Genomic DNA, 27,876 nt, shown 5'->3' with positions numbered 1-27,876 from the left:
TCGGAGTGTTAAACTCCGCCGAAAAGAACTCAATTCTCCTCTCCAGCTCAGCTTCATACGCATGCCGGTCTGCTTTGCGTGGATTACGAAAATTTTATTAATTTTTTATCATAAAATGTGATTAAAAAAACACATAAAACTGATCAGATGGTAGTGAGGTATCATCAAATTTTTCCTAACGGTTAACATAGTCATAGCGAAACACCCCTTTTTTCGTAATTAATTTGAATTTTTCTTCACTGTCACAAACACTTTTTGTTATTTTTTTTTCATCATTATCTAAATTTTTCGACAATGAATCGATGGAACTAGCTAAAAAACGATATAAGTCGATAGATCTTAATTTTATTCTTGTTCCATCAACCATTCAGTAACAAAAATGTAATTTCCCTAACGGTACGATCCAACCCCTTATGAACCGTTATTAAACGGTTGTCTCGAGGTTGGAATGTGCGCAAAAAAAACCGAAAACAAACCCTTCTTAAACCTAAAAATAACCAAATGAGAACTAACTGTTAGTTAACTGTTGATAAACCTTGTTCAAACCCGAATATTTTGGATTCAAATAACTAACCAAAAACTAACCAGAAACTAACTCTTTTGGGTCACCATTTATGGTTTACCCATAGTTTATTTAGGGTTTGTTGGTGGTTCGTTGGCGGTTAATTAGACTTAGTTTATTCGTAGTTGGTTAGCGGTTCGTTAACGGTAATTATCTAATTATATATTACAGTAAATAAATGACTGTATAAACTCGTTTACATTGAAAATAATCTGGAACTATGCATAAATAACAAGGTTTCAATGATAATTTATTGTTTTAGTCATATGAATATAGTCACAATATACAATATTGTATAGAGACGATACAAATAAAAAATACATAGAAAGAACAGAAAAAAATTATGCAATAGAAAAATTCTATCATTACGAATGTATATATTCAGAATCTCCAGAATCTATTTCAGAATCTTCCATAGATTGATTTCTCAAAGGTTCTTATTCTTCCCGTCCGCTTCTAACTGGTGATTTACTCACTAGAACCACTTACATGTGGATAACATAAACTTATTAAACCACATGCTGATGTTCTTGACGTAAGCCAATCACCAGGATTTTTCAATTAAATATAATTATTTAAAGTTTTTATAATTTATTATTATTATTATTATTATAAATAAAAATTATAAAAATTATATTATTTACATGTAATTTTAACGGTATAAAAAAAAAAAATAATATAATTTACATTCATTTAAAAAAATGAATTGACGCATAGAAGGACGTCGGAGTTAACTTGATGAAACTTAGAAAAAATAAGAAGCCCTGTGGTCCTGTGGTTCCCGCAATAACGATTCGCCGACAAGAAATTTTAGTCGCGATAGAAAAACATGAAGCCGCTTGTCGTTGCATTCATGTGAAATTGCCATAGTGGTATGCAATCGCAAAAATTAGGTAAAATTTACATGAAAGCAACAGAAAGCGCCATCATGTTTTTCTATCGCGACTAATATTTCTTGTCGGCGAATCATTATTGCGGGATCCGCAATAACTCCCGCAAAACGGGACCAAGAATAGCACCCCAGATGTCAAACGTTGTACCTGCTGTATATGCTGGACAGTGTCGACTTGCAATATTACGCAACGATTCAACTGCTTTGTCACGTACAAGTGTTTCTTCAACAGCTGCTAATGCTTCAAGTGATGGCTAAAATTTATTATTTTCAATTACAATTGATGTAAATAAATAAAACGAAAATTCAAATTAATGGTAAAGTGAGTATGTTAGTTTTTACATTTAAACATGTGAAAAACAAAGCTAAAGTATGCTTGTATTTATTTTTAATTAATTAATCAAGCTATAGTCTAATCAATAATGTTAAATTGTTGAATGTCAATTTAAATAATTATCTTTTTTTTTCAAATACTTACCAATAAACAATAAACAATAAACATGATCAAGTCGACCTACAAGTGGTGTGAATATACCAAGTTGTTCAGCAAGTGCCAATTAAACTTTATCTCCATTATAAATTGTCTCTGTCAAAAAAGGCATCGACTCACTACAAGTACGTTCAGCACCAAGTGCCAAGGCAATCGTTAAAAGTTTTTTGATTTTACAATCGCAGCTATAAAATAAAAATATATTCATTAATTGAAATAAAATAAATTGTTCATCATATTTACATTTTAAAAAAATTGTCGGTCAACTGATGTGATGAAATTAATCAAAAAAAACCGCTGCAGTCGTAACCTCACTGTTACAAATACTTGCTGACTAAGATCGAGATGTTTTGTTTTTTTCAAATATAAAAAACTTTGGTAATATATTTGAAAAATAATAATTAGTGTACTTACTAGTAAATTTTTATTTTATAATTCATCTATTAAAACTGCAATTGGATAAAGACTGTCGTCCGTTGATGAGTCGGCAGCTGCTGTTTTGCTCAACTACAAATTTATCCAAGCGGAATTCATTTATTCTTAGTGTTTTAGTATAAGCCCTGGGCACAATATTGCTTTTTTTATTATTTCATTTGTTTATTTATACGATTTTCTACTGCCTTATACACTGGGGCACAACTCTACAACTTTTTTCTTTTAACCAGATAATGTAAATGTATAAAAAAAATCTACGTTGCTACTACGGATTATTGGGAGCTTTCTTTCACGGCGGACGACCACCAGCGAAATACCACCTCTACTGCTCACTACTGCTTAGAGTGGGTATAAGCAGAGTGGAGCCATAGATGATTTTTACCTCGGAAGTGACGGAACCCCCTTATACCCACTCCATACGGCGAGCACAAAATGTCGGACTAATGGGACCTCGGTGGCTTCACTCTGCTTATACCCACTCTACTACTGCTCACCGTCACCAACCGCCACTATATAGTCACTACTCCTATAGTACACTCACACATATATGCAAGTAGTGACGGTGAGCAGTGGAGGTGGTATTTCTCGGCAGCCGTCCGCCGCGGAAGAAAACCTTGAACAACTATGTCCATAACAAGCGGTGATCAAAAATGCGTTCGATTATAAATGTGTGAGTGAACTTGACAATTTTTTTTTTTTAATTAAGCATGGCTGCGTTCTTTGGCCAGTTTTTTGTCACGCATTCTGACCGCGCAGTTGCGCAGAAGTAGAGGAATCAAGTAAAATTTTTAAAGTATATATGTGTGCGTTACAAACACTTACAAACACTTGAAAACTCACGTGCTTTTTCACCTTTGCGCAAATGCGTGGTCATGATGCGCTAAAAAAAAATTAACGAAAGAACGCTGCCTATGTGTATGTGCAAGGTTGTATGTGGTTCTCCATGAACCAAAAGAACACAAAAGAATCGTAGATTGTCATATCATGAAAATATTCAACCGATGAAAACAATACTTCTAGTATGTCTACTCAAAAATAGTCAAGCAGATAATCTATTAATAACAACTATGAAATTTTCTCCGTCATCGATCCCATGCCGGAAAAATTTCTCCGCCATCAATCTCATGTCGGAGTAATTTCTCCGAAAATGGGCCAATAACCGAATAATGCCGAAGAAAGCCGGAGTAATGGCTGAGAAATATTTTTACCAGGGATAAGTCGTCTGATATTAGTAGATGTAATCCAACCACGAACAAACCCTATAAAAACTTCAAACCTCAGAATAATCTGATTCCAACCCACGAGACTGATTGGGTCATATCGTTGCGGCAACCTCGAAGTAACTGAAGTTATTGAACGGTTAAATAACGGTTACAGCAAACTAGTCTTCGGCTCATATAACGTTGGAATAACCATTAATTTAATTAATAAATTTTTTACGAATTTTCTCCGAATCGACTTGGGTGGAGAAACGTTCAGAAATATTTCTCCGCGATAAGAATACGCGGAGAAACGTGTGAAAAAAAAGTTTTACTGCAGAGAAATTCTTCCGAAATCAACGACGAGGGGAAATTTTTCCACTCATTTCCCCACATTCATCAATTTGATGGAACAATCACGAGAGTTTTGTAGACCAAGTACCTCAGGTATATCAACAACATTATCTTTGCGTTATGTAACAATTAATAATTAGTCAATTTTCTTTTGAAAAATTAAAAATTGAAAAAGTTAGAAAAAAATTGAACAAATAGTGGAAAAAGCTTGAGAAAGGGTGCAGAGGTTTGTCCGCCATTTCTCCACCCGTGTGAAAAAATAATTTTACTGCTGAGAATTTTTTTCTAAAATCAACGACGAGGAGAAATTTTTCCGTCGTTTCTTCGAATGAACTTGGGTAAGAGAACGTTCGGAAATATTTCTCCGCGAATAAAACAAACACGCGGAAACACATGTGAAAAAAATAATTTTACCGCGGAGAAATTCTTCCGAAATCAAAGGCGAGAAGAAAATTTTTCCACTCATTTCTCCGCGTGGGTCAATTTGGGAGAAATTCGGAGTAATCACGGAGATATTCGGAAAAATTCTAGTCATAGTCATAGATTGTTAAAGTTGAATCAAAGTTGATTAAAGTTAAAAATCTGATTGATGTATGTTTTCATGTGCAAATTCATTCCAGAGAAAGAAATATTGAGTATATTGTTGAGTTAGTCAATTGTAAAGAAAATGAAAAAATTCAGGTTTTTTTAGGCACATCTATGTATACTGATATTAAATACTGAATGAAAAAATATCTGAAGAAAAAAAGAATATTGATTTGATTTTTTTAGTAAGTTGTCTTATAATCTAGTTGTCTCACTTAAGATATAAGACTGTTCAGCAATTTGAACAGAAGTTTTTATAAGTTCTAATTCCATAAATGTAACTAAGTCCCGAAAACTTTGGCAACTTAGAAAAAATATTTTGTTTCTTTTGTAGCCTATTGACAGACGTTTAACATAGATATTTCAATACACAAAATAATTTAAGATAGTGGCAGCCCCAGCAGATATCCTATAGAGTGGGTATGAGCAGAGTGACGCCAAAGGCAATAAGGTGCCCAGAAATGACGTCACTGTGCCTATACCAACTCTATACAAAAAGCACGACATGGCGGACTTGAACCCGCTGTTGGCGTCACTCTGCTTATACCCACTCTAACAACCCTATCTTACAGCTGGTTGTAGACATCATGTTTTTTTAAAGACAGAATGAGAAACAGCCTCCACTCCAGTAGAGTATAAGGTAACATAGCGAGCAGTGGGTTGTTAAATGGTATATTTACCACGAAACAAAGTTATTTTTTTTTCTCTTTTCCAGATCAATCTGAAAAAAGATGATAAACAAAAAACAAGTCGAGAAAATATTGAAAAAGTAGTACATAAAATTAAACAATCAGTAAGTTGAAATTTTGTTGATTTTAGAATTCATTATTTACAATGGCAAAATCTACATTCATGTGTATATTATACAATTTAATTTTTAAGAATCAAGTAAACAATTGATAATTTTTTTTTCTTTTTTTTTCTAGCTCAATTTGGAAAAAAAATATGATGAGCAAATATTAAGTGATAAAGATTCTGAAGATGAAATTGAGGAACAAAAAATAACAAATAAAATGAAACCCCTAGTAAGCCTGAATTTTAATAATTATATTCATTATCTACAATAAGTAAAATATATGTGTATTTATTTCAAACTTTAATTATTGAAAAATATTTATCAATTATTTTTTTTTTTTTTCTAAGATTAATTTGGAACAAGAAAATGATAAAGAAATATCATGTGATGAAGATTTTGAAATAGATATTGATGAAAAAAAACAACAGTATAATTGAACCATCAGTAAGATAAAAATTTTATTATTTTCTAAATTTATTACTATGACATATGTTTATAATATATTTTTTTAAAAAAGTTGTATATACTCTTTGAATTTTCATTAAAATCTATTTTTTTATAAAATTTTATGAAAACTTCATTAAACTTTATAAAATTAAAAAAAAAATTATATAAAATTTTTTAAAATTTCCTATATTAATTTTTTTAAAATAAAAATTATATAAAAAATTTTATAAAAATTTGTTATTTATTTTTATAAAAAAAAATGTCAAATTTTATGAAGAACTTTATAAAACTTTTATATGAAATTTGTCATCAAATTCGCTCACTTTTTTATAAAATATTTCCATGGGAGTCTCAGACGTAAGATAGATCATAATCGCAAACGGGCCAAAATGTCAAGACCAATGTTCAGTTTGCATAGAAGTTTTACTTGTTGCTTATTACCAACTCCCGATTTCGCCTCTACCTAGAGCGTGCTAACCGTTCAGGGGGTAATAAAGTTGAATGTTTGAATTAAAACCAGTAGACAAATAATAGACAGATAAATAATTGTGACTGCCAGGAATTTGTCCCCAAACTAGAGCCGAAGTTGGAGCGTGCAATTAATTATTAGACAACGGTTCTCCATCTTAATAAAGTTGTGAGTCTACTTATTATCTGAGCACCCGTTTTCTCAGGAGGTAGCCATTCTTCTGCTGGTTCGGCCGCATCACTGTTGCTAAAGCAATCTAGATTGAAACAGCAAGCTATCCTACCGAGAAGAGTTGTCACAGCGAGTGGCCAAGTTAAAACCATTTTATATTCCAGTCAGGTAGTTTTTGTAGTAGCTGCTAAAGCAATTAACTCGATAGTCATCCTGACTGGAAGATTATGAAAGATCGCCTATACTTTTACAGGCCACAATCTTCCACCGTGACGGAAGTCCAAAACTTCTTCGCTTGGAAGCTGGTCTTATCAAAGAAATTAAGATTCAATGTTTGAGGGTCACGAACATCAACAGTAAGGTCATCTCGGCATTGACGAAATTTATAGACGCGTGGCGAAACTATTGGCAGCGGACAAAGTCTGATGCTGCTAAATCCCGTGATTTGAAAGAAAGGCAAGAACCATACTCAGTAATAGTTGCGGACGACGTGGGACCTTCACTAAGGTACAAAATTGGTCGATCATAAGATCTAGTCTTTCAAGATGAGATGACAAAGGATGTTGAGTTGGCTCCTTCAAAAGCAGCAACTGGGCAAGTCATCCGGAAAAGACGAGAAAATCTGGTAATATTTCAACATGGAGCACCAAGAACTTTGATAACAGACTAAAGAATATATGTATTACATTAATATAAGCGCTATAATGAAGAATGTGATTTTTTTTTCTTTCTTTCTTGGTTTTATGATGTGTTGACGGTTTGATAGTATTGCTATTGATGTTATTGGTACTCTTAATATGGCCATTTTGAAGAATAAAAAAATATTTTTAACATATTCTTGACTCAAAAAACTTCCAACTTGATGTAACAGAGTTAGAAATAATCTGATAGAAAGACTTGAATGACTCAATATTCAACATGAAGAAAAACTTTCTTTTTTTTTTAATTTTTTCGTTTTTAAAGAAAGTTGCACTCAGAGAAGGATATGTTTGTCTGTGTACTGAGAGATCAGCACCTTAGAACTTAGTAACTACTAGAGAGTTGTGCCATGTGACTAGAAGTAAGTTGTAAACCTGCAATATGTGATGCATGGATGATGCATGACAGTAGTCATAGATATACAAGAAACATGTAAAACATATAGAGTGAATATATATAATCTAATAATAAATAAACATTTTAATTGATAGTTAACCTGTTGAACACATCATTCATACCTTGCATGACATGGCGCAGTCGGGAAAAAAGTAAAAAAAAAAAAAAACAATTAATCAAGAAATCATTGGATAACAAGACAGGTTGAAAGGTAATCAGTAAAAGTGAGGTTAATCAAACAGAGCAACATGGACAATTTAAAACAACCCAAACTAATGAGCATGGATGGAGACTTGGCTCTAAACTGGAAAAAATTTAAACAAGCATTTGAATTATACTTACTGGCTTCGGGAGGTTCTACAAAAGATGAAAAAATTCAAGTAGCAGTATCTGATGAGGAAAAGAAAGTATTGAAAACATTATTGGACAAATTTGAAGCATACTTTAAACCAAAAACAAAACCAAGTCTAGAAAGACTTAAATTTAACATAAGGGTACCCCTAGCGAAAATGACGATACCAATCCGACAGCAATCCGACAGTCGGTTTGTGCACTGATCTCATACAAAAACGACACAAAACCGACACACGAATATAAGAATTTCTGAGTCACAAAAATCAATAGTAAGAAGCATTGAAAAAATAAAATATTATGTCTAAAAATTTCTAAATAATATTTTTATAATTTGAGACACATTAGAATTTTTTTTAAATAATTTTTTTTATTGAAAAAATTCGATTCTGTTGATGTATTAAAAGTGAGGTTAGCTGTCAGAATCATCTGTACACGACTGTGAGATTTTACAATTCTCACACAATTCCGACACAATTCCGACAGACGACTGTGAGAATTGTAAATCCGACACAATTCCGACACAAATCCGACAGACGTACGACAGTATATTTTTATTTTGTATTTAATATAAAAAAAAAGCATTTTATTAATAAAAATTTTTATTCAATATTAAAGTTATAATATTGTAATGATTTTAGGCATATTAGATTTTTTTTTTTAAATAAATTTTGACAAAAAAAATAATTAGAATCGTCTGTGAGAATTTACAATTCTCACACAATTCCGACACAATTCCGACAGACGACTGTGAGAATTGTAAATCCGACACAATTCCGACACAAATCCGACAGACGTACCACAGTATATTTTTATTTTGTATTTAATATAAAAAAAAGCATTTTATTAATAAAAATAGTCAAAGATGCCTTAAATACGACTTTTTTAAAGGATGTCTTAACTACAAAAGAAATAGAATTTGCAGAAAGTTCTGAAATAACAAGTCCAGCATTTAAAATAATAAGTGGTGAGAAAATTCGAGTTACAAAAATACCAAATACATGGGAAACTGATTGAATGTATTGGTTTTAAAAAAAAATTATTAAAAAAAAAACCGTTCTTAACCTCATAAAAAAACCAAAAAATGACAATTTACTAATAAAATAATTTTAAAAAAAATCTAATATGCCTATAATTATTAAAAGATTATAATTTTATTATTAATGTTCTCACAGTCGTCTGTCGGAATTGTGTCGGAATTGTGTGTGAATTGTAAATTCTCACAGACGATTCTAATTATTTTTTTTGTCAAAATTTATTTAAAAAAAAAAATCTAATATGCCTAAAATCATTACAATAATATTATAACTTTAATATTGAATAAAAATTTTTATTAATAAAATGCTTTTTTTTTATATTAAATACAAAATAAAAATATACTGTCGTACGTCTGTCGGATTTGTGTCGGATTTACAATTCTCACAGTCGTCTGTCGGAATTGTGTCGGAATTGTGTGAGAATTGTAAAATCTCACAGTCGTGTACAGATGATTCTGACAGCTAACCTCACTTTAATACATAAACAGAATTGAGTTTTTTCAATAAAAAAATTATTTTAAAAAAATTCTAATGTGTCTTAAATTATAAAAATATTATTTAGAAATTTTTAGATATAATATTTTATTTTTTAAATGCTTCTTACTATTTATTTTTGTGACTTAGAAATTCTTATAGTCGTGTGTCGGTTTTGTGTCGTTTTTGTATGAGATCAGTGCACAAACCGACTATCGGCATTTTCGCTAGGGACAAGCAAGAAACAAAAGTTTTCATGAATTTTTGAAAGATCTGAAAAAAATTGCAGCATCTTGTGATTTTGGAACATTAAAAGACAGCCTAATTAAAGACAGGTTAGTTTGTGGTGTTAAAGACAAGCGTATAAAAGACAAGCTGCTTCGTGAAGACGACATGACATTGGAAAAAGCTGTAACAATCTGCAAGGCAGCTGAATTAACTGAAAAACACTTGAAAGATATCTACGATCAAGTGCATCAGTAGATGCAGTATATACAGGGCATAACAGTAACAGAGGTCGAAGATGGCACGGCCAAAACAACCGCTACATGCAGAACCAACAAGGCCCCAGTGGACAAAGAGGAAGAGGACAAAGTAACAGACCACAGCAGAGACAACAAGGTATGTCACAACACCAAAGAAATTATCGGGGACAACAAGAAAGCTGCTGGAATTGTGGATATGAACGACACCCAGTAGTAAACTGCCCAGCTAGAGACAAGCAGTGTACAATATGCAGGAAAAAGGGACCTTTTGCAAGGGTATGTAGAAGCAGAACAGTAAATGAATTACAAGAAAATACTGAAGGTAATACTTGGGAAGAGCCAAATAATAGTAATAATGAAATTAATGACATAAGTTTTTCATTAAGCACACTTGAAAGTGTAAATGAGTTCAATCGGAGCTGGTGGATCACGTTAAATTCAAGTATAGGTCAAAGCATTAAATTCAAAATTGATACAGGGGCACAGGTAAACGCTGTTCCACAGCATGTTTATAATTCATGGAAAAAGAAACCCCGCTTAAAGCCTTTTCAGTATACAGTATCAAATTTTGAAGGAGGAAACGTTGAGGTTCGAGGCACATGTAAAATTGAGGTAGAATACAAAAGTAGCATGTACGATATCGTGCTAGTAGTGGTAAAAACAGGAATAAACAGTCATGCGGTACTGGGATTACCAGATTTAATCAAACTTAATATGTTAAGAGCAGTAGATTCGGTAGAATGTTCAGGGGATAAAAATGAAACAATTAAAAACGAAGATTTATTCAAAGGTATTGGAAAAATTAAATCTCAACCAATTAATATAAAGCTAAAATCAGACTATACACCTAGTATAACACCATGCAGAAAGGTACCGTTCATGCTTATCAACTCGTTAAAAGATGAACTTGAGAGTATGGAAAAGATGGGTATTATAAAAAAAGTAACGGAACCAACAGAATTTATAAATCCAATCGTTATTGTTAAGAAGCCAAACAAAGGGATTAGGGTGTGCCTGGACCCTCAACACCTCAACAATTCGATCTTACTTGAACACCATCAGCTGCCGACGTTTACCGAATTAATTAAAGACATGCAAGGTTCAAATAGTATATTTCGTTACAAGTGCCCACTCAGAGAGTGTGCTCTCAACGAATTTGGAGGGGCAAGCACGAGCCTTGGCGAACACCAACGTATGCTCAGTCTAATGGATTTATAGAACGTCATGTACAGACAATAAAGAAATTAATGAAAAAAACATTTTTCGACGGAAAGGATGTATTTATGGCATTACTTGAGTACAGAAACACTCCAATAGATGAAGACACCTTCTCCGGCACAACTGCTGTATAGCAGAAAAATCCAAGGGCAAATCCCAATGAGAAGAGAACAAACCTGGAAAATCTGACACAACATAGGGTTATACAAAAAGAAAAAGAAATTAATCATTACAACAAAGAAGCAAGAGACTTACCAGCACTAAAGATTAACAACAAAGTGATGGTAGACCTGGGTCAAGATGAGTGAAAATCAGGAACAGTAATTGGAATAGAAGAAATATATCCAAGAGCATATTTTATAAGAATGGATGAATCGCGCACGATATTAAATCGGAATAGAAGATTCCTAAGACCATATTTGACGACTAGTGTCAAAGCCAGAGAAGATTTGTACAATACATTACTTGAACAGACAATTAAAAATCAAGAAGTAACAAAACGAAAAGCAAAAAATAATCACCCAGAAGATAACAGAGTTAATAATCAACAGCATCATACGAACAATGAGATTAAGAGAGTACGTGATACAATAGTACAACAAGGCCAGGAGAGAAGAGGTCCAGATACAAGTAACAATGTCCATTCCACACGATCAGGAAGAATTGTCAAAAGACCACAACATCTCAAAGATTATATTACCTAGAATAATAAGAATCACGTGTGGAAATAACTGCACAGTATGGTTAAAAAATACTTAAAGGGGGAGATGTCTGGGTACTGAGAGGTCAGCACCTTAGAACTTAGTAACTACTAGGGAGTTGTGCCATGTGACTAGAAGTAAGTTGTAGACCTGCATTATGTGATGCATGGATGATGCATGACAGTAGTCATAGATATACAAGAAACATGTAAAACATAAAGTGAATATATATAATCTAATAATAAATAAACATTTTAATTAATAGTTAACCTGTTGAACACATCATTCATACCTTGCATGACAATGTTAACAGCTAACATATCCTGTTTAATGTTAACATATGCCATGTTTAAATGGGTGGTGGCTGATAAGTTTACATCAAAGATATTTATATTAACATTAGACATACGTATCTTAATAGTTAATATGCGTATGTTAACTATTAAGATATCTGTAATTGACACAATTTCAAGGTTAGGTTGATAGTTGAAAACATTTACGTATGTAAATATGAAAATTTAATGTAAAATTAAGAATGAATTTACAAAAAAACTAAATTTGAATAAATTTATGACAACACGAGTACATATTATATTATATTACAATTAGAATAGTATCACAATATAATGTCAAAAAAAAAAGATTACAAGAAGTAGACTGGCGCATCAAAATATTTGGCCGCGTAAAGATACGTATGTTAACTATAAACATAAGTATGTTAACAGTTAAGATATCTATGTTTATTGTTAATATATATATCTTAACATTATACTTTTGTATGCGTAATGTAAACATATTGGTATGTTAACTGTTAACATATCCTTCTCTGAGTGTGTTCAAAAACAAGTACGAGCGTGTAGATGCTTTTTATCGATAAAAATAGCATGATGTCATCAGTCTTTCCCTCTGCTGTTGAAGAAAGAGCTCTGCTCTGATGCTTTTCTTATTTACAGATTTCGCCGGAAAGTGAAACAGAAAAAAAAATACAAAAAAAACTGAAAAAAAAGATTCTGACGTCGAATTTTGTCGTTAGTCTATAATTTTGGGAATGTTACACAAAATTAAAAAGTTATCAAAAACTCTTATATTAGCCGCAATAAGACATCAAAAGATGTCTATCAAAATTAAAGTTATAGTACTTGAAGAGAGTAGAGATTTGCAGTAGCACAATGTGGAAAATTATACCGATGCTTTGAAGCGAGTATTTGACAAATCATAAGGACTTTTGAAACTTTGTAAACCGCACTGATTTTAGTTTTACACTTTGCAGTTGTTCACTTTTTTAAAAGCGGAAATTATAGGTTTTCCAATATTTTTTAAAGAACTGGTATAAATAATTAAACACAAACATTCAATAAAACAGAGTTCCAAGTTTATTTTTATCAGTGTCTACTACAATGAATGAACAGTATTTAATTTTGCAGCATAAGTCTCAGGACTGAGAAAAAAGAAAACATCGATTTCACAACTGTAAGAAAAAAAAAATTATTATTAATATAATAAAAACTTGATCGGTAATGATTGACTCAAAAGAGAGTGACTATTCAACAAATTTGATGAGCCTATGATTTCATATGTAATTCAATTCATCACATTTTATGAATACAATATTTTGATATAAATGGTGAGATTTGATGCGAAGTATTAAATAGTTAAAAAAATAGGTCGAACAAAATCATCGTTATTTTATGGTTTAGCTTTTTGAATTTATTCATCAATAATATAATTCGTGCGTTATGGCGTATTTTACAGAGTGTCAAAAAAAAAATTAATATGATCACAAAAAATAAAATTAATTATAAATTAATATTAATGAATAACAATTGCTGTGAATTAATAAAAAATGAAAAAATAAAACAGATGGCCGAAATAAAAAAAATAAAAAAATAATAGTATATTACATTTATAAAATATCTATTTATTTTGATATATCTCAACAATTCAATGTTTTTTTTTTTTTTTAAATTCCATGTATGCTTTATTATTATATTATATAACTCCTTTTTTTTTTTTTTTGGCATCAGTTTTACTGTCTTATATGACATTATTACTCATTAAAACAGTTTTTTTTAATTTAATTTTCAATTTTTTGTTGAAATAAGATTGTATTTTGTTGTTAAACTCTCACTCATATTCAGACAGAATGTATACAAAGCCATAGTTATGGTCAGTCATGTTCAGCATGTTTAGTCGTCAGAAGACTGCACCAGTTAATAAAAAAAAAAAAAAAATCACACCATCATACAATGTTTAGTTGTGTTGGTGATTTCCCAATGAAAAATAAAAGAATAATGTGTAGTTTTTTGCTTTACACATTATTGCAGTTGAAACAATGAGTAAATTGAAAGACTACGCATTATTTTCATAAATGTGTATATTGAAAACTCTGCGCACGGAAATACGGGTGTAAGTTAGTCTTGTTCAAGTACAAATACCAAAAAATAGTTTAAATGAATAATTACTGTTGTCATTCATCTGTACCATATTTTTCGTAACAGTCAACTAAGATTAAAGGGTTTTTATTTTGTTTGAAAATGGAAAACTATATTTGTTTTTTTTATACTTTTAATATATGAAACTTTTGATTTATCATCTATTCTCTACCGTGAATAAACTAATAGATATCAGTGAGATCTATTGAATATGCTAGACAGGTCTTTTTAAATGGAAAAATGAAATAATCTCGATTTATTTTTATCAGTACCTGCTTTAAAACTCATCAGATTCATCGGTAAAAATTTTCCAGCTGTTATATAAAAAGGATAATTGCTCCGAACCATGATGAATTTTAGATCTCTTGCGACCAGTGGTGAAAATGTATACCACGGACAATTATAAATTGCATCTTGAATTTTGTCAGCTTGAGTCGATAATTTTTCACCCATATATGAGTAAATATAAAGCTGAATGAAAACAAGTACCAGCCTCACGGCCATTGCGGAAACAATTTCACTATCGCCTTTATGCTGAGCTAAAAGAAGCATAACACCTAAAAACAATGAAAAACAGAAATATGATTTTATTAATTATTTTTTTTTACTGCTTCCGGAGCTCCCTCGGAAATATTTTATAAAAATTTTGCAAAAATTATATAAGAGTCATTTAATAAAATCACTTTGTAAAATATGGGCAAGAAAATTATGTAAAAGATTTATAAAATTTATATAAAAATTTCAATTTTTTTTCTATAAATATTTGTAAATATTTTATAAATTTTTTGTAAAAATTTTTAGGTTTATTTCGAATATTTTGACTTCCCCCCCCCCCTCTTTTTATCTTTCAAAAAAGTCTACCAAGTCTACGAGTGAACTTAATTACTACAAGAGAACAAAAAACTTTCGAAATATATATATCGCGCTCGTGGCTCAGTTAGTTAAAGCATAGGTTTGGTGTAGGTTTAGGTTTTCGGTCGAGAGTTCGCGCCCCGCGAGAGGCAGGAAAAAAAAAACATTTATTATAAAAAAAAACAGAGTTGGACTCGATAATCTATATATGCAATTGAAAAAAAAAATATTTTTTTTATTTTTATTTATAAAAAAATTGATTTCGCAAGTAATGGGCCAATCTTGGCAAATGTTAATGGGACAATCTTGGCAAATTTTAATGGGCCAATCTTGGCAAATGTTAATGGGCCAATCTTAGCAAATGTTAATGGGCCAATAATGGCAGCCAATATTAGAATGGTGTAACGCGCCAGGCCCGGCGTATGAGTGGCCCATTAATGGCAGCCCATTAATGGCAAAATTTCGCCATGCATCGGCCGTTGCATGGCCGTGTTGTAGTCTCCTACACGGGTGTTTGGGAGCTGATCACTTTCTACATTGAAACATTTTTTCAAACCGATAAAGGCAGAATTTCTCGGCTCACAAGATCACGTAAAAGACCAAATACCATTCTTCTCTCGAGACTTACTCTTTATGGTTTTCAAAATGCTCAACATAAATTCAGTTAATTTTTTGGAACAGAGATCTCATTACTTAGATCAGATTCAGACTCGTCCAGATGATTAACTCTGGTTCACTTTAGCTAAACCGAAAAACAAAGAATTTGAAGTTAGGAATGACAGTATAAATCTTAACAGATTAAAAATTTGCTATAGACAACGGTTCTGGATAGATATAGGTATAGTCCAAGCCCCCATCACGGAAAAAGTCATGTCATCGCAGGAAGGCTGAATTTTTGTGAGAAGACTTGTTTTGATGGATACTATAGGTGAACCCTTGGGCTGACACGTAAATGCCCCCACGAAAAAATATATATCCTGGATATATCCAAATGGCGTATATCCGAGATATATCCCAGGATATATCCAAGATATATCCAGGATATATCCAACATATATTCAGGATATATCTTAAAAATTTCTGGAGAAAAAAATAGTAACGCACTCTTGTAGCAACACCTGTGACTATTGTGTGGACAAAATTCAAAGGCGGACCATATTAAGCTTTCAGTAAATTATACACCAAGCAAACTGTCACAGATATAGGTTAATCATAAATTATAAATTTACGTTCTATAATGTAACATTAAATGAAGAAAAAATTAATAAATAAATTAAAGTATATAATAATAAAGTACTAGGTTTCAATATTTGAGTTGTCGATATTATTACTACTGTAGACATCACTTGGTGTGAAGAAGCATTAATATTGTCGTCCATTGAATATTTGACATATAATATTTAGGAAAACTGCTACAAGAGCGCGTTACACGTAGCAAAAAGTTTTATAAACATTTCTATAAAACGTTTTTATAAAAATTATTATACAAATTCTTATATAGATTTGGCGCTTTTTTTATAGAATAAATTCTATAAAATTTGTGGTTGATTTTTATAGAATGAATTTATTAATTTTTTATAGGATTTGGTTTATAGGATTATTTTAATAAAAAAAATGATTTGTTTATATCATAATCATAATAATACGCTGTTCTATAAAAATATTCTTCTATAGAATTTTGAATGATTTTTATAAAATATCCGAAACGGAATGTTTTATAAAATTTTTCGTATATAGTCCGTAAGCTGATGGCAAAAAAACTAGACTCAACCGTATACGAAAAGAACTTGTCAAATGGTAGTCCTTGGGACCTAGAACACGTTGCACATACCCTCAAGCAGTTTTTTGGTCACCCGTCCACAGGTAACCCAGGTAAAAAATCGATTATTCAGACTCCTTATAATTACATAATTTTTTGTTTAAATACTTTTAATTTTATTATATTAACTTAATTTTAAACTCTCAAGCAAATTAATTGTAGACCCGCCGAGATATTAATTTTTGAAAATTGCAAAAAACACGATATACAAGAGACGTTATAACTGATTGGCGAGCTAGGGTATTTTTTAAAAATTTATTTTAAGTATAAAAAATAAGATCTCAAGCAAAAAAAAAATAGCTAAAAAGGTTAAAAAAATTATTAAAAATTAAATTATAAAATTTGAATTATAGAGCAATGTGGGGGCTGAGTGGTATGGGGATTACAGAGCGGCGCGAAAATAATAGAGTGGTGGGGAGTTTGGCAGTCAGCTTGGAGTTTATATTAGAAGAGGAAAACTCCCAGGTAGAAATCTAATGTCTATTCGGCGCTCGATTTCTGAGGCCCACGCTCCGTTCGACGTCGAAATTCGAGCTCGAAACGATGTCGGAGGGTGACGCTATTCAATGTCGGATCGACGTCGTTTCGGACTTGTTCATAAAATAATCGCTTGCATTGAATTTTGATAGATGGCAGTAGAGTCAAGTTCTATATATAGGTAAAGAAGGCAATTTTTTTTATTAGCAATATCATTAAAAGCAATAAATTAAAAAAAAAATGCTTCATACGCAGGGATGGGCATCTGTGAGTTTTTGAGTTGCTTACAATTATCCATGAATGAAACGTTTGAAACAGGATGAAACGGATAAAACCCACGTGATCTCTCAGTAGCTCAAATTTTTCAGTTGTCACATGTTAATTTATACAGAAATAATTCAGCCATGGAAATTAACATGTAGACAACCTCCTTTCCATAGCTTTTTATTGATTTAAATAAATAAAAAGCTATAGGAAAAGGGATAGCTACCCGGGAAAAACGGTTTGTATACAACCATATACAACCATATACAACCATATACAACCATATACAATCATATACAATCATATACAAACATATACAATCGTATATAGATGTATATGGAAAGTTGATTATTTTAGTGACTTTGTATACAACCATATACAGTTGTATATAAGTTTATACAATCATATAAATTTGTATATAAGTTTATACAACTATATAAACTTGTATATGAGGTATAAACTGTTTGTATACAACCATATACAACCATATACAACTATATACAACCATATACAACTATAGACAACCATATACAACCATATACAGCTATATACAACCATATACAACCATATACAACTATATACAATCATATACAACTATATACAACTATATACAACCATATACAGCTATATACAACCATATACAACCATATACAGCTATATACAACCTTATACAACTATATACAACTATATACAATCATATACAACTATGTACAACTATATACAATCATATACAACCATACAACTTGGTAGCTTAGTTTATTAATCTTGTATACAATCATATATGGTTATATACAAACATATATATGGACATATACAACTGTATATATATTTATATATGTTAATTATAAATTTATATAAATTTATATATATGAATTTATAAAATCATATACAACTATACAACTTGGTAGCTTACTTTATTTATCTTGTATACAATTATATATGGTTATATATACAAACATATATGGACATTTTTAAAATTATATACAATTTTACAACTCAGTAGCACATTGAAGACTGACCAACCTATGACTTGCCATTCATTAATTTTTATTCGGATCACTAAGACTGATTTTTTCTCATTCTTTCCATGTATATAAAAATATATTAAGAACCGCTATTATGTATTTAATATTGGAAGGGTGTTTGTTTAATAATATATAACAGCTACTTATTTTTTTTACGAAACCAAAATTTCAGGGATAAAAAACTTTTTTCATAAATTATGACAATATACATTCCGGGGTATACGAAACAAATGAAATTCATATATCGGCCGAGTGTTAGTTGATCCTTGGATTGCTATGATTATAATGAATATTTAAGTAGAACAAATTTTCATAATTTTCGATTGTAGCTGTCGTGGTTAGGTAAGTAAGGCTCTGGAGTTTCAACTAGAAGATACCGTGTTCAAGTCCCGGTAAAGTCAAGTATTTATGGTGTAATTTTTTCGGTCAAATAAATCATCAAATATATAGACAAAAAAATTAAATTGTTTAAATAATTATAAATTTTTTTTTTTTTATGATATTAATAAATTTCTGAAAGTCACGGCATATAAACTTGTATACAACTATCTATGTTTGTATACAACCATTCTTGAATTTGATCTATAAATTCCATATATGGTTGTATACAACTGTATACAACTTTATAAATTTGTATACAGAAAATGGCGATATACAACTGTATGAGTTTGTATACAATCATATATGGTTGTATATGATTGTATATGGTTGTATACAAACCGTTTTTCCCGGGTAAGGAAAGGAGGTTGCCACATGTTAATTTATACAGAATTAATTTAGCCAAGGAAATTAAAATGTAGACAACTTCCTTTCCTCAGCTAAAATTTTTTTAATAGCTTTTTATTAATTTGAATAAATAAAAAGCTGTAGGAAAAATGGTAGCTAAGGAAAGGATGTTGTCACATGTTAATTTATACGAAATTAATTTTGCCAAAGAAATTAACATGCAGGCAACATCTTTTCCTTAGCTACTGATTTTCCTTGGACCTTTTTGATTTCTTTCATAAATAAAATACATGTAAATTTATTTTTAAATAATAGTATAATACAATCGTCCAAGGAAAAGATGTAGCTAAGAAAAGGATGTAGCTAAGGAATTAAGGTTGCCAAAAAATTATCTTTCAAGGGAATAATGTTGCTTAAAATATAATTCTTTGGCAACCTTAATTCCTTAGCTACATCTTTTCCTCAGCTACTGCTTTTTCTTGGACATTTTTTATTTATTTTATAAATAAAATACATGTAAATTTATTTTTTTAAAATACAAGCGTCCAAGAAAAAGCAGTAGCTAAGGAGAAGATGTAGCTAAGGAATTGAGGTTGCCAAAGAATTATGTTTCAAGGAAATAATTCCTTAGTCACGTTAATTCCTTAGCTACATCTTTCCCTTAGCTACTGCTTCTCCTTAGTCATTTATTTATTTAACAAATGAAATACATGTAATTTATTCTGTTTTAAACGTTTCATTTCTGGATAATTGTAAACAACTCAAAAACTCACAGTATGCCCATCCCTGCTCAAATTAATGATACGTAAATAAATCTGATGAAAATCACTCACTCTGCCATCTACTGAGCCCTATAATAAATATGTTAATATTATCACCGTATGACGCACCACAGTCGGATCACTGAAATATAATAAAACTGGAAGGTGAACTCCTATGCTTAGCCAATGCACGGAGTGTCGCCAGAGATAGCAATATATTGGTGGGCTTACCCTCTCACTCACGCATGCGCACATTAAATCTTGTACAGTCAACGTCAAAACAAACTAGTACTACACGGTATAAAAGTTACATTATATTTCAGTAGTCTCAACCAATTATAGTTGACGTGACTGTACCGACAGGGACAACAGGCCAACCATTGAGTTTCTCTCTCGGCGACACGAAGTTCGTCTTCCAGTTTTATTATATTTCAGTGAGTCGGATCGACATCGAAAAACGTCACCTTTCGATGTCGTTTCGAGCTCGAATTTCGACGTCGAATGGACACTGTGTGTCGAAAATCGACGATAAATTCTACCTGGGCTATAGAGAGAAACAAGATAAAAACTTCCCACTACTCTATTTTTTCCGCGCCCCTCTGTAATCTCCATGCCGCTCAGCCCCCACATTGCTCGACAATTCAATTTAATTTTCAATAATTTTTTTAACCCCTTTAGCTATTTTTTTTTTTGCTTGAGATTTTTTTTTTATATTTAAAATACATTAAAAAAAAATACCCTAGCTCGCCAATCAGTTACAACGTCTCTTATATATCGTGTTTTTTGCAATTTTCAAAAATTGATATCTCGGCGGGGCTACAATTAATTTGCTTGAGAGTTTAAAATTAAATAATATAATAAAATTAAAAGTATATAAACAAAAAATTATGTAATTATGAGAAGTCTGAATAATCGATTTTTTACCTGGCTTACCTGTGGACGGGCGACCAAAAAACTGCTTGAGGGTATGTGCAACGTGTTCTAGGTCCCAAGGACTACCTTTTGACAAGTCCTTTCGTATACGGTTGAGTCTAGTTTTTTTGCCATCAGCTTACCGTCTAATAGAATAGTTTTTATCGAAATATTATAAAAACTCTATAGAATAGTCCTGTATAGATTTTATTATATATGTATAACATTGTATATAATTGATTTATTTCATCTATTTATTCCTGTGACGAGTCTTTTTATTTATTGTACAATAATATTCATTTTTTAAACAAAGATATAAACCAAGCCAATGGAACATGATGACACTCAATCCATTGACAAACAGTTACAGTCACTTCTGAATCATCAGGGTCTATCTCATTATTAAACTTGACTAGAACACTTTTTTTTTTTTAATTATATATTATCTATTTCAATAAATATTTTCAATCATACGCAATAACAATAAATCAAACTATCTTCATAATATGTAAAACTTTATATAGTCAAGCATCAACGATCACGCCATTTATGAACGACTATGCGCATTGCTTTTTGGCAGTCGACTGAGTTTTCGGCAGAGTTGCCCGGTACTGGAAGGGTAAAGCGCCATTTTTTAAAATACGAAGAGCCAATAAAAGCGCCAAACTTTAAATCATTCAAATTTTGCAATAAATAAATGAATTTTTAGTCTAGATTAATCCCTCAATAATATTTTCTATATTCAATCAAAATTTGTGCGAAATGGCTGAGTAATTAATTAATGTACACTAAGAATTAATTTATTTGGCCACTCCTTTCCTTAGCTATTTTTGCCATAATTAATTAATGAAAAAGCTATTGGCAAATGCTTCTGAGAAAAGGATGTTGTCAAATAAATTATTTCTTAATCTAGATTAATCCTATGTATCTAGTCACATCTTTTCCTTAGATACATTTTCCAAAGCTATTTAGGATCATGATTCATGATACAAGAACTACAGGTATAGCAGTGCGCAGCCTGGCTTGGCTAGTGTGAAGGCTACTGTGAAAGGCAAGCCTTTGATTGGTTCGATTGAGAAAAGGCATCTTTTTTATTGGCTCAAAAGGCTGCGCAAACTGTGACGAAAAATTGATGGACTACTGCCATACCTGTAGTTTTTGTACCATGCTTTAGGATAATTTAGTGCAACTTTGATAATTTAGTACAATATGACCACCCAAAAAAAAATTTTTTGACCTCAGGTCGCAAAGCGCCAAGGTGGCGCATAAGCGCCAAACCCAAAATGTTATGCTCCAAAATAGCTGACAAAGCGCCAATTTGGCGCAAAAGCACCAGGCCTGGCAACTCTGGTTTTCGGTAGACCATATAGTCCCGTGAATACGGGTGTGGCAAGCCAACGGAAACTCAGTCGGCTCAGTCAACTGCCAGAAGGTGATGCGTATAGTCGTTCATAAATGGCGTGGTCGACGGTCGTTGATGCTCGATTATATAAAATTTTCCATATTATGAAGATAGTTTGATTTATTGTTATTATATATATTTATTGTTAATAAAAAAAATGATCATACAGTTGCTGAAGCAACTGTGCCTTCCCTGCGGGGGGAATTTTAATTTCTTCTTTAATATATATCGAAATTCGTGACTACAAATTTATTTCATTCTCTATCGTTACAATGATTATTGTTACAACTAAAATTTATTTAATTTTCATTCATTTTGCTTGTTCCTTCTAATGGGTCATCTCCATGTCCAGAAACGCTTTCTTCTAACCTTATAAACTCTCCGTTTTTATTCATTTTGTTGTACTATGATTTTAGCCTGTCAATGTTAAATATTTATTACAAAATTGTCGAGTTCAATTGTATTTATTTTATTTACTTTTTTCTCTCGGTTGAATCAGGATTTAACGTTTTAGTTGTTGCTGAAGTCGTCGTTATATTTTTAATTTTTTTATATTCATTTATTTTCAATTCCTTTAATGCTATCACATCACCCTTTTTTCCCTAGAAATTTTCTGCCTCTTCATTCCATAAAGTTAGTTCAATCTAAAATATATTTCCTTTGGTAAATTTATTATCTTTGTTTAGTTTAATCAAACTTTTTTTCATTTAAATTTTATTTTACTTCATAATCACTGTCGTCTGCTCATGTTATTGTTCTTTATTTTAATAACCGTCCTTACATTGCATATATAAATTCCACTTTATTTATTGCTATTATGATTGCGATGATATCTAAATAATGTCATTATTATTATTGAATAGTTTTTCGCTAAAATTATTTTGCCTGCAAATGAATTAATTGGTAGATGTACAATTTCTTGTATTTTTTTAATCTCGAAATTAATTTTTGGTAATTTTCATTTTCCTTATCGTCATCGAATTTTATATTAGCTTCTACTGGTATGATTATTTCTTTATTATTTATTGATGGGTATTGTTCATCAATTTTTCTCACTAATCCTCCAGTGATCGTATATATTTTGTTTAACTTGAATATTTAATAATTTATCATGTTAATAATTTTTTTAAAATCTTTTTGTTGAAAAATCTTGTTGTTAAATATGATTTTTCCATGATATTTTGCTATACTTTTCTTTTTTGTTTACTCATATTTTTCTAATATTTTCCTATAATTATCGTATTTTTCTTTATATTCAGTGATTTTTCTATATTTTCGTTTATTCGTTTATATATTCTTTATTTTTCTTTATTTTCCATATTCATCTTGTTTAGATTAATTAAAGGACTTAGAAATTTTTTTTGGGGGGGGGGGGGGCATAATTGATATGTTCCCTTATTTATCGTTTTTTTCTTTATATTCAGTCACTTTTCTATATTTTCCTTTATATTTACCGATTTTTCTTTGATATTTTCCTATATTCTCCTTTATATTCACTGATATTTTCCCATATTTATCGTTTTTTTCTTTATATTCAGTCACTTTTCTATATTTTTCTTTATATTTACTGATATTTTCCCATATTTAGCTTCTTTTTCTTTATATTCAGTGACTTTTCTATATTTTTCTTTATATTTTCCATATATATTGTATTGGTTAAGATTAAGGGACTTAGAAAATTTTTTGGGGGGGTGCCTACCATGGTTGGGGGGGGTCCAGAAGAAAAGCGAAAACAATAGGAAATTAAAATTCCCTAATAAAATTCCCTAAAAAAATAAGTGTTTTAGTCGAGTTTAATAATGAGATAGACCCTGATGATTCAGAAGTGACTGTAACTCCCGTGTAGGAATCGCCAAGTCTCACAACACGGCCATGCATTGGCCCATCAATGGCACCCAATGATTGGTAGCCAGGCATCGGCCATTCATGGTTCATCATTGACAAACAACTGGCCCATTCTTGTACTGCCAATTCATGGTTCTGATTCATGGCCGAGCCTTGGTTGACTCTTAGATGGCTAATGATTGCCAACCATGCATCGGCCGAGCCTTGGCTGATTCTTAAATGGCCGATAATTGGCGACAATACATGGGCCAAGCCTGGCTGATACATTAACGGCCATTCGTTGGTTGCCAATCATCGGCCAAGCCTTGATGGACGTTCAATGGCCGTTGCTTGGTTGCCAATCATTGGCCGATCTCTGGCTGATACATCAATGGCCATTGCTTGGTAGCCGATCATCGGCTAAGTCTTGGTAGACTTTTAATGGCCATTGCTTGGTTGCCATTCATTGGCCAAGTTTTGGTAGACTTTTAATGGCCGTCGCTTGTTTGCCAATCATCGGCCAATCTTTTGAATCCTTAAATGGCCAACGCATGGTTGCCATCACTGGCCAAGCTTCGGCTGACTCTTAGGCGGCCAAGAGTTGGTCTTTTGTTGATTTGATTCAAATCAAAAGATTATTTATAAGTTTCGTTATAGCCGCCGTGGCCGAGTGGTAATGCTTCAGGATATCGCACAGGAAGACCCGAGTTCAAGTCCAGGTAGAATCAAATCTCAATAGTGTTTAATGATAATTTCTTCAATTGATTATTAATAGCTTGTATAATAAAAGCCCGATTGTTAAATAATAAATAATAAAAAAAAAAAAAAATATATAAACAAATATATATTTTTTTTTTCAATGGAATTAATAAATGGGCCATACTTGGTTTACTCTTGGGGAACATCATTGGGCCGTTCATGGCAGCCGATTTTAAATTACCGTAACGCTCCAGGCTTGGCGCATTAATGGCTCTTTAATGGCAAGCCAATAATGGCTGATGGTTGGTCTACTCTTGGCTTACCCTTGGTATATCAATGGGCCATTAACGGGCCATTAATGGGCCATTTATCGGGCCAATCTTGGCGAACATTATTGGGCCATCAATGGCAGCTGATATTAAATTACCGTAACGCTCCAGGCTTGGCGCATTGAAGGCCCGTTAATGTTTGCCGATTATTGGCCGAAGTTCAATTCGAATGGATTGAGTGTCATCATGTTTCATTGGCTTGGTTTATATCTTTGTTTAAAAAATAAATATTATTGTACGCAATGAATAAAAAAACTCGTTACAGCAATAAATAAATGAAATGGGGTTCAAGTCCGAGCAGTTGTAGAAAAAAAAAAAAAAAAAAAAAATGTATATCAGAGCAACATCAAAAAAACCAAATAGGAATAAATTACAATAATTAAATTTTTTTTTATTTATTTAATTATTCAATCCATTTTTTTCTTGTTCAAAAACAATAGTGTCTTGAAGCAAGAAACTTTTTGTCATAATCCAAGAAGGATACTTCTAAAATCATAACATAGATTTTCTTGGATTATGACAATATTGCCTTGCAGCAAGAAGCTTTTTGTCATAATCCAAGAAGGATACTTCTAAAATTATAACATAAATGTTCTTGGATTATGACAATATTGCCTTGCAGCAAGAAACTTTTTGTCATAATCCAAGAAGAATACTTCTACAATCATAACATACATATTCTTGGATTGGACAATATTGCCTTGAATCAAGAAATTTTTTGTCACAATCCAAGAAGCATACTTCTAAAATTATAACAAAATAGTCTTGGATTATGACAATATTGCCTTGAACCAAGAAACTTTTTGTCATAATCCAAGAAGGATACTTCTAAAATGTTTCATGGACCAAGACGTACATGTCATGGATTATGACATAGACGTCTTAATTCAAGAAATTCTTTTTTCTCAAAATAAGAAATATTCTTCACAAATCAAGAACAGATTGTTCATGATTCAAGAAAATTATTTGCAAGAAGAAAACTTCTATTTTACAGAAGTTTTTTTTTTCAGTGTATAATTAGTAAGAAATCATGTGTAATATATGAAAATGATGATGGCGACAGTTATCTGGTCATATATCCCGCGTAGGAGACTACAACACGGCCATGCAACGGCCGATGCATGGCAAAATTCTGCCATTAATGGGCCACTCATACGCCGGGCCTGGCGTGTTACACCATTCTAATATTGGCTGCCATTATTGGCCCATTAACATTTGCCAAGATTGGCCCATTAAAATTTGCCAAGATTGGCCCATTACTTGCGAAATCAATTATTTTTATAAATAAAAATAAAAAAAATATTTTTTTTTTCAATTGCATATATAGATTATCGAGTCCAACTCTGTTTTTTTTATAATAAATGTTTTTTTTTTCCTGCCTCTCGCCGGCTGCGAACTCTCGACCGAAAGCCTAAACCTACACTAAACCTCTGCTTTAACTAACTGAGCAACGAGCGCGATATATATATTTTGGAAGTTTTTTGTTCTCTTGTAGTAATTGAGTTCACTCGTAGACTTGGTAGACTTTTTTTAAGATGATTATTCAAATACAAATATATTTATTTATTCATTTAATTTTAATGCTCCATTCTTGATTTTTTTTTCTTCTGTCTTGTTTTTTTTCTTGTCAATAAAAATTAGCTGATGGTTGGTAGCCATTAATGGCCAGCCATGAATTTGCCATGAATTGGCCGATGAATGGTACCCATTAAATGGCCAGTCATGAATTCGTCAAGGATCGGTCAATGAACGGCAGCCATTAAATGGCCAGCAATGCATTTACCATGAATGGCAGCCATTGAATAGCCAGCCAATTAATGGCCAGACCTTGGCCAAAACGAGACTGCCAATCTTGGCAACACAATAATGGAGCGATCGTTTGCCAAGTATATCCCATTAATGGCCCTTGCTTGGCTACCAATCATGGGCTGCCGTTTATCGGCCAGTGTATGGCCGTGTTTCCATGCTTGGCGATTCCTACACGGGATGTCCAATTGCTGCCCGGAAAAGTGCTGGGAAATTCAATTATTTTATTTTTTTGGACATATGACCAGATAATTGTCAGCCATCATTATTTGGATGAAGAAATATGAAATTCACTGTGAACCACTTCATTCAAGAAAATGTCGATTCGATCAAAAAGAATGCCGTGTGTAAGTCATAAAAAGCTTTAGTTAATTGAAAAAAAAAAAAATTCATTAAATTATATTTTTTAATATATCAACAATATTTCCAATTTCGACAAACTAAAATTATTTAGTATGAAGAATTTTTTATTTGTGATAAAAATATTTTTGTGGAATAGAAAAAAGAAATAAACAAAAGAATCTTATTGTTCTTCAATTCGCATCAGTTTTTCTCAATTTGAGAAAAATATGTATTGAACCATTCTACAAAATTTCAGTTCCGTAAATAGCTTTACTAGTGCTGCCAAAATGTCGATTAACGAAAAAACATTTTCTTATAGAAGCAATTTTGTCTTTTTCGTCCGGAAATTATTATCGGTTAAAACAGATTAGTTTGTTTCGTAAAGACTGCTAAAAAGCTCAAATCATAAAAATTCATTTTAGTCACAAAAATTGCTGTTGACATA

The 27,876-nt window shown here is 31.6% G+C and overlaps 2 protein-coding genes and 1 pseudogene across 2 annotated transcripts in view; 1 reads left to right on the top strand and 2 right to left on the bottom strand.

Annotated features, from left to right (window-relative positions):
- The window catches only part of LOC122850946, a 220,743-nt pseudogene extending 217,490 nt beyond the window's left edge, over positions 1 to 3,253 (bottom strand).
- A 4,490-nt stretch (positions 3,254 to 7,743) lies between these two features.
- LOC122850945 lies at positions 7,744 to 9,840 on the top strand. Its single transcript, XM_044149989.1, has 2 exons — positions 7,744 to 7,989; positions 9,589 to 9,840. The coding sequence occupies exons 1-2, from the start codon at positions 7,744 to 7,746 to the stop codon at positions 9,838 to 9,840; spliced, it is 498 nt and encodes a 165-aa protein (XP_044005924.1).
- Positions 9,841 to 13,128: 3,288 nt separating this feature from the next.
- The window catches only part of LOC122852112 (odorant receptor 10a-like), a 28,172-nt gene continuing 13,424 nt past the window's right edge, over positions 13,129 to 27,876 (bottom strand). The window contains exons 3-4 of the mRNA XM_044151719.1: positions 14,466 to 14,750; positions 13,129 to 13,229 (exon numbers count right to left, since the gene is read on the bottom strand). Coding sequence (XP_044007654.1) covers positions 13,174 to 13,229; positions 14,466 to 14,750 — 341 coding nt within the window. The 3' untranslated portion in view covers positions 13,129 to 13,173. The remainder of the gene's footprint in view (positions 13,230 to 14,465; positions 14,751 to 27,876) is intronic.

The sequence above is a fragment of the Aphidius gifuensis genome, linkage group LG3, assembly GCF_014905175.1.
Source record: "Aphidius gifuensis isolate YNYX2018 linkage group LG3, ASM1490517v1, whole genome shotgun sequence".
Classification (NCBI taxonomy): Eukaryota; Metazoa; Arthropoda; class Insecta; order Hymenoptera; family Braconidae; genus Aphidius; species Aphidius gifuensis.
This window is presented reverse-complemented; position numbering and strand designations above follow the sequence as displayed.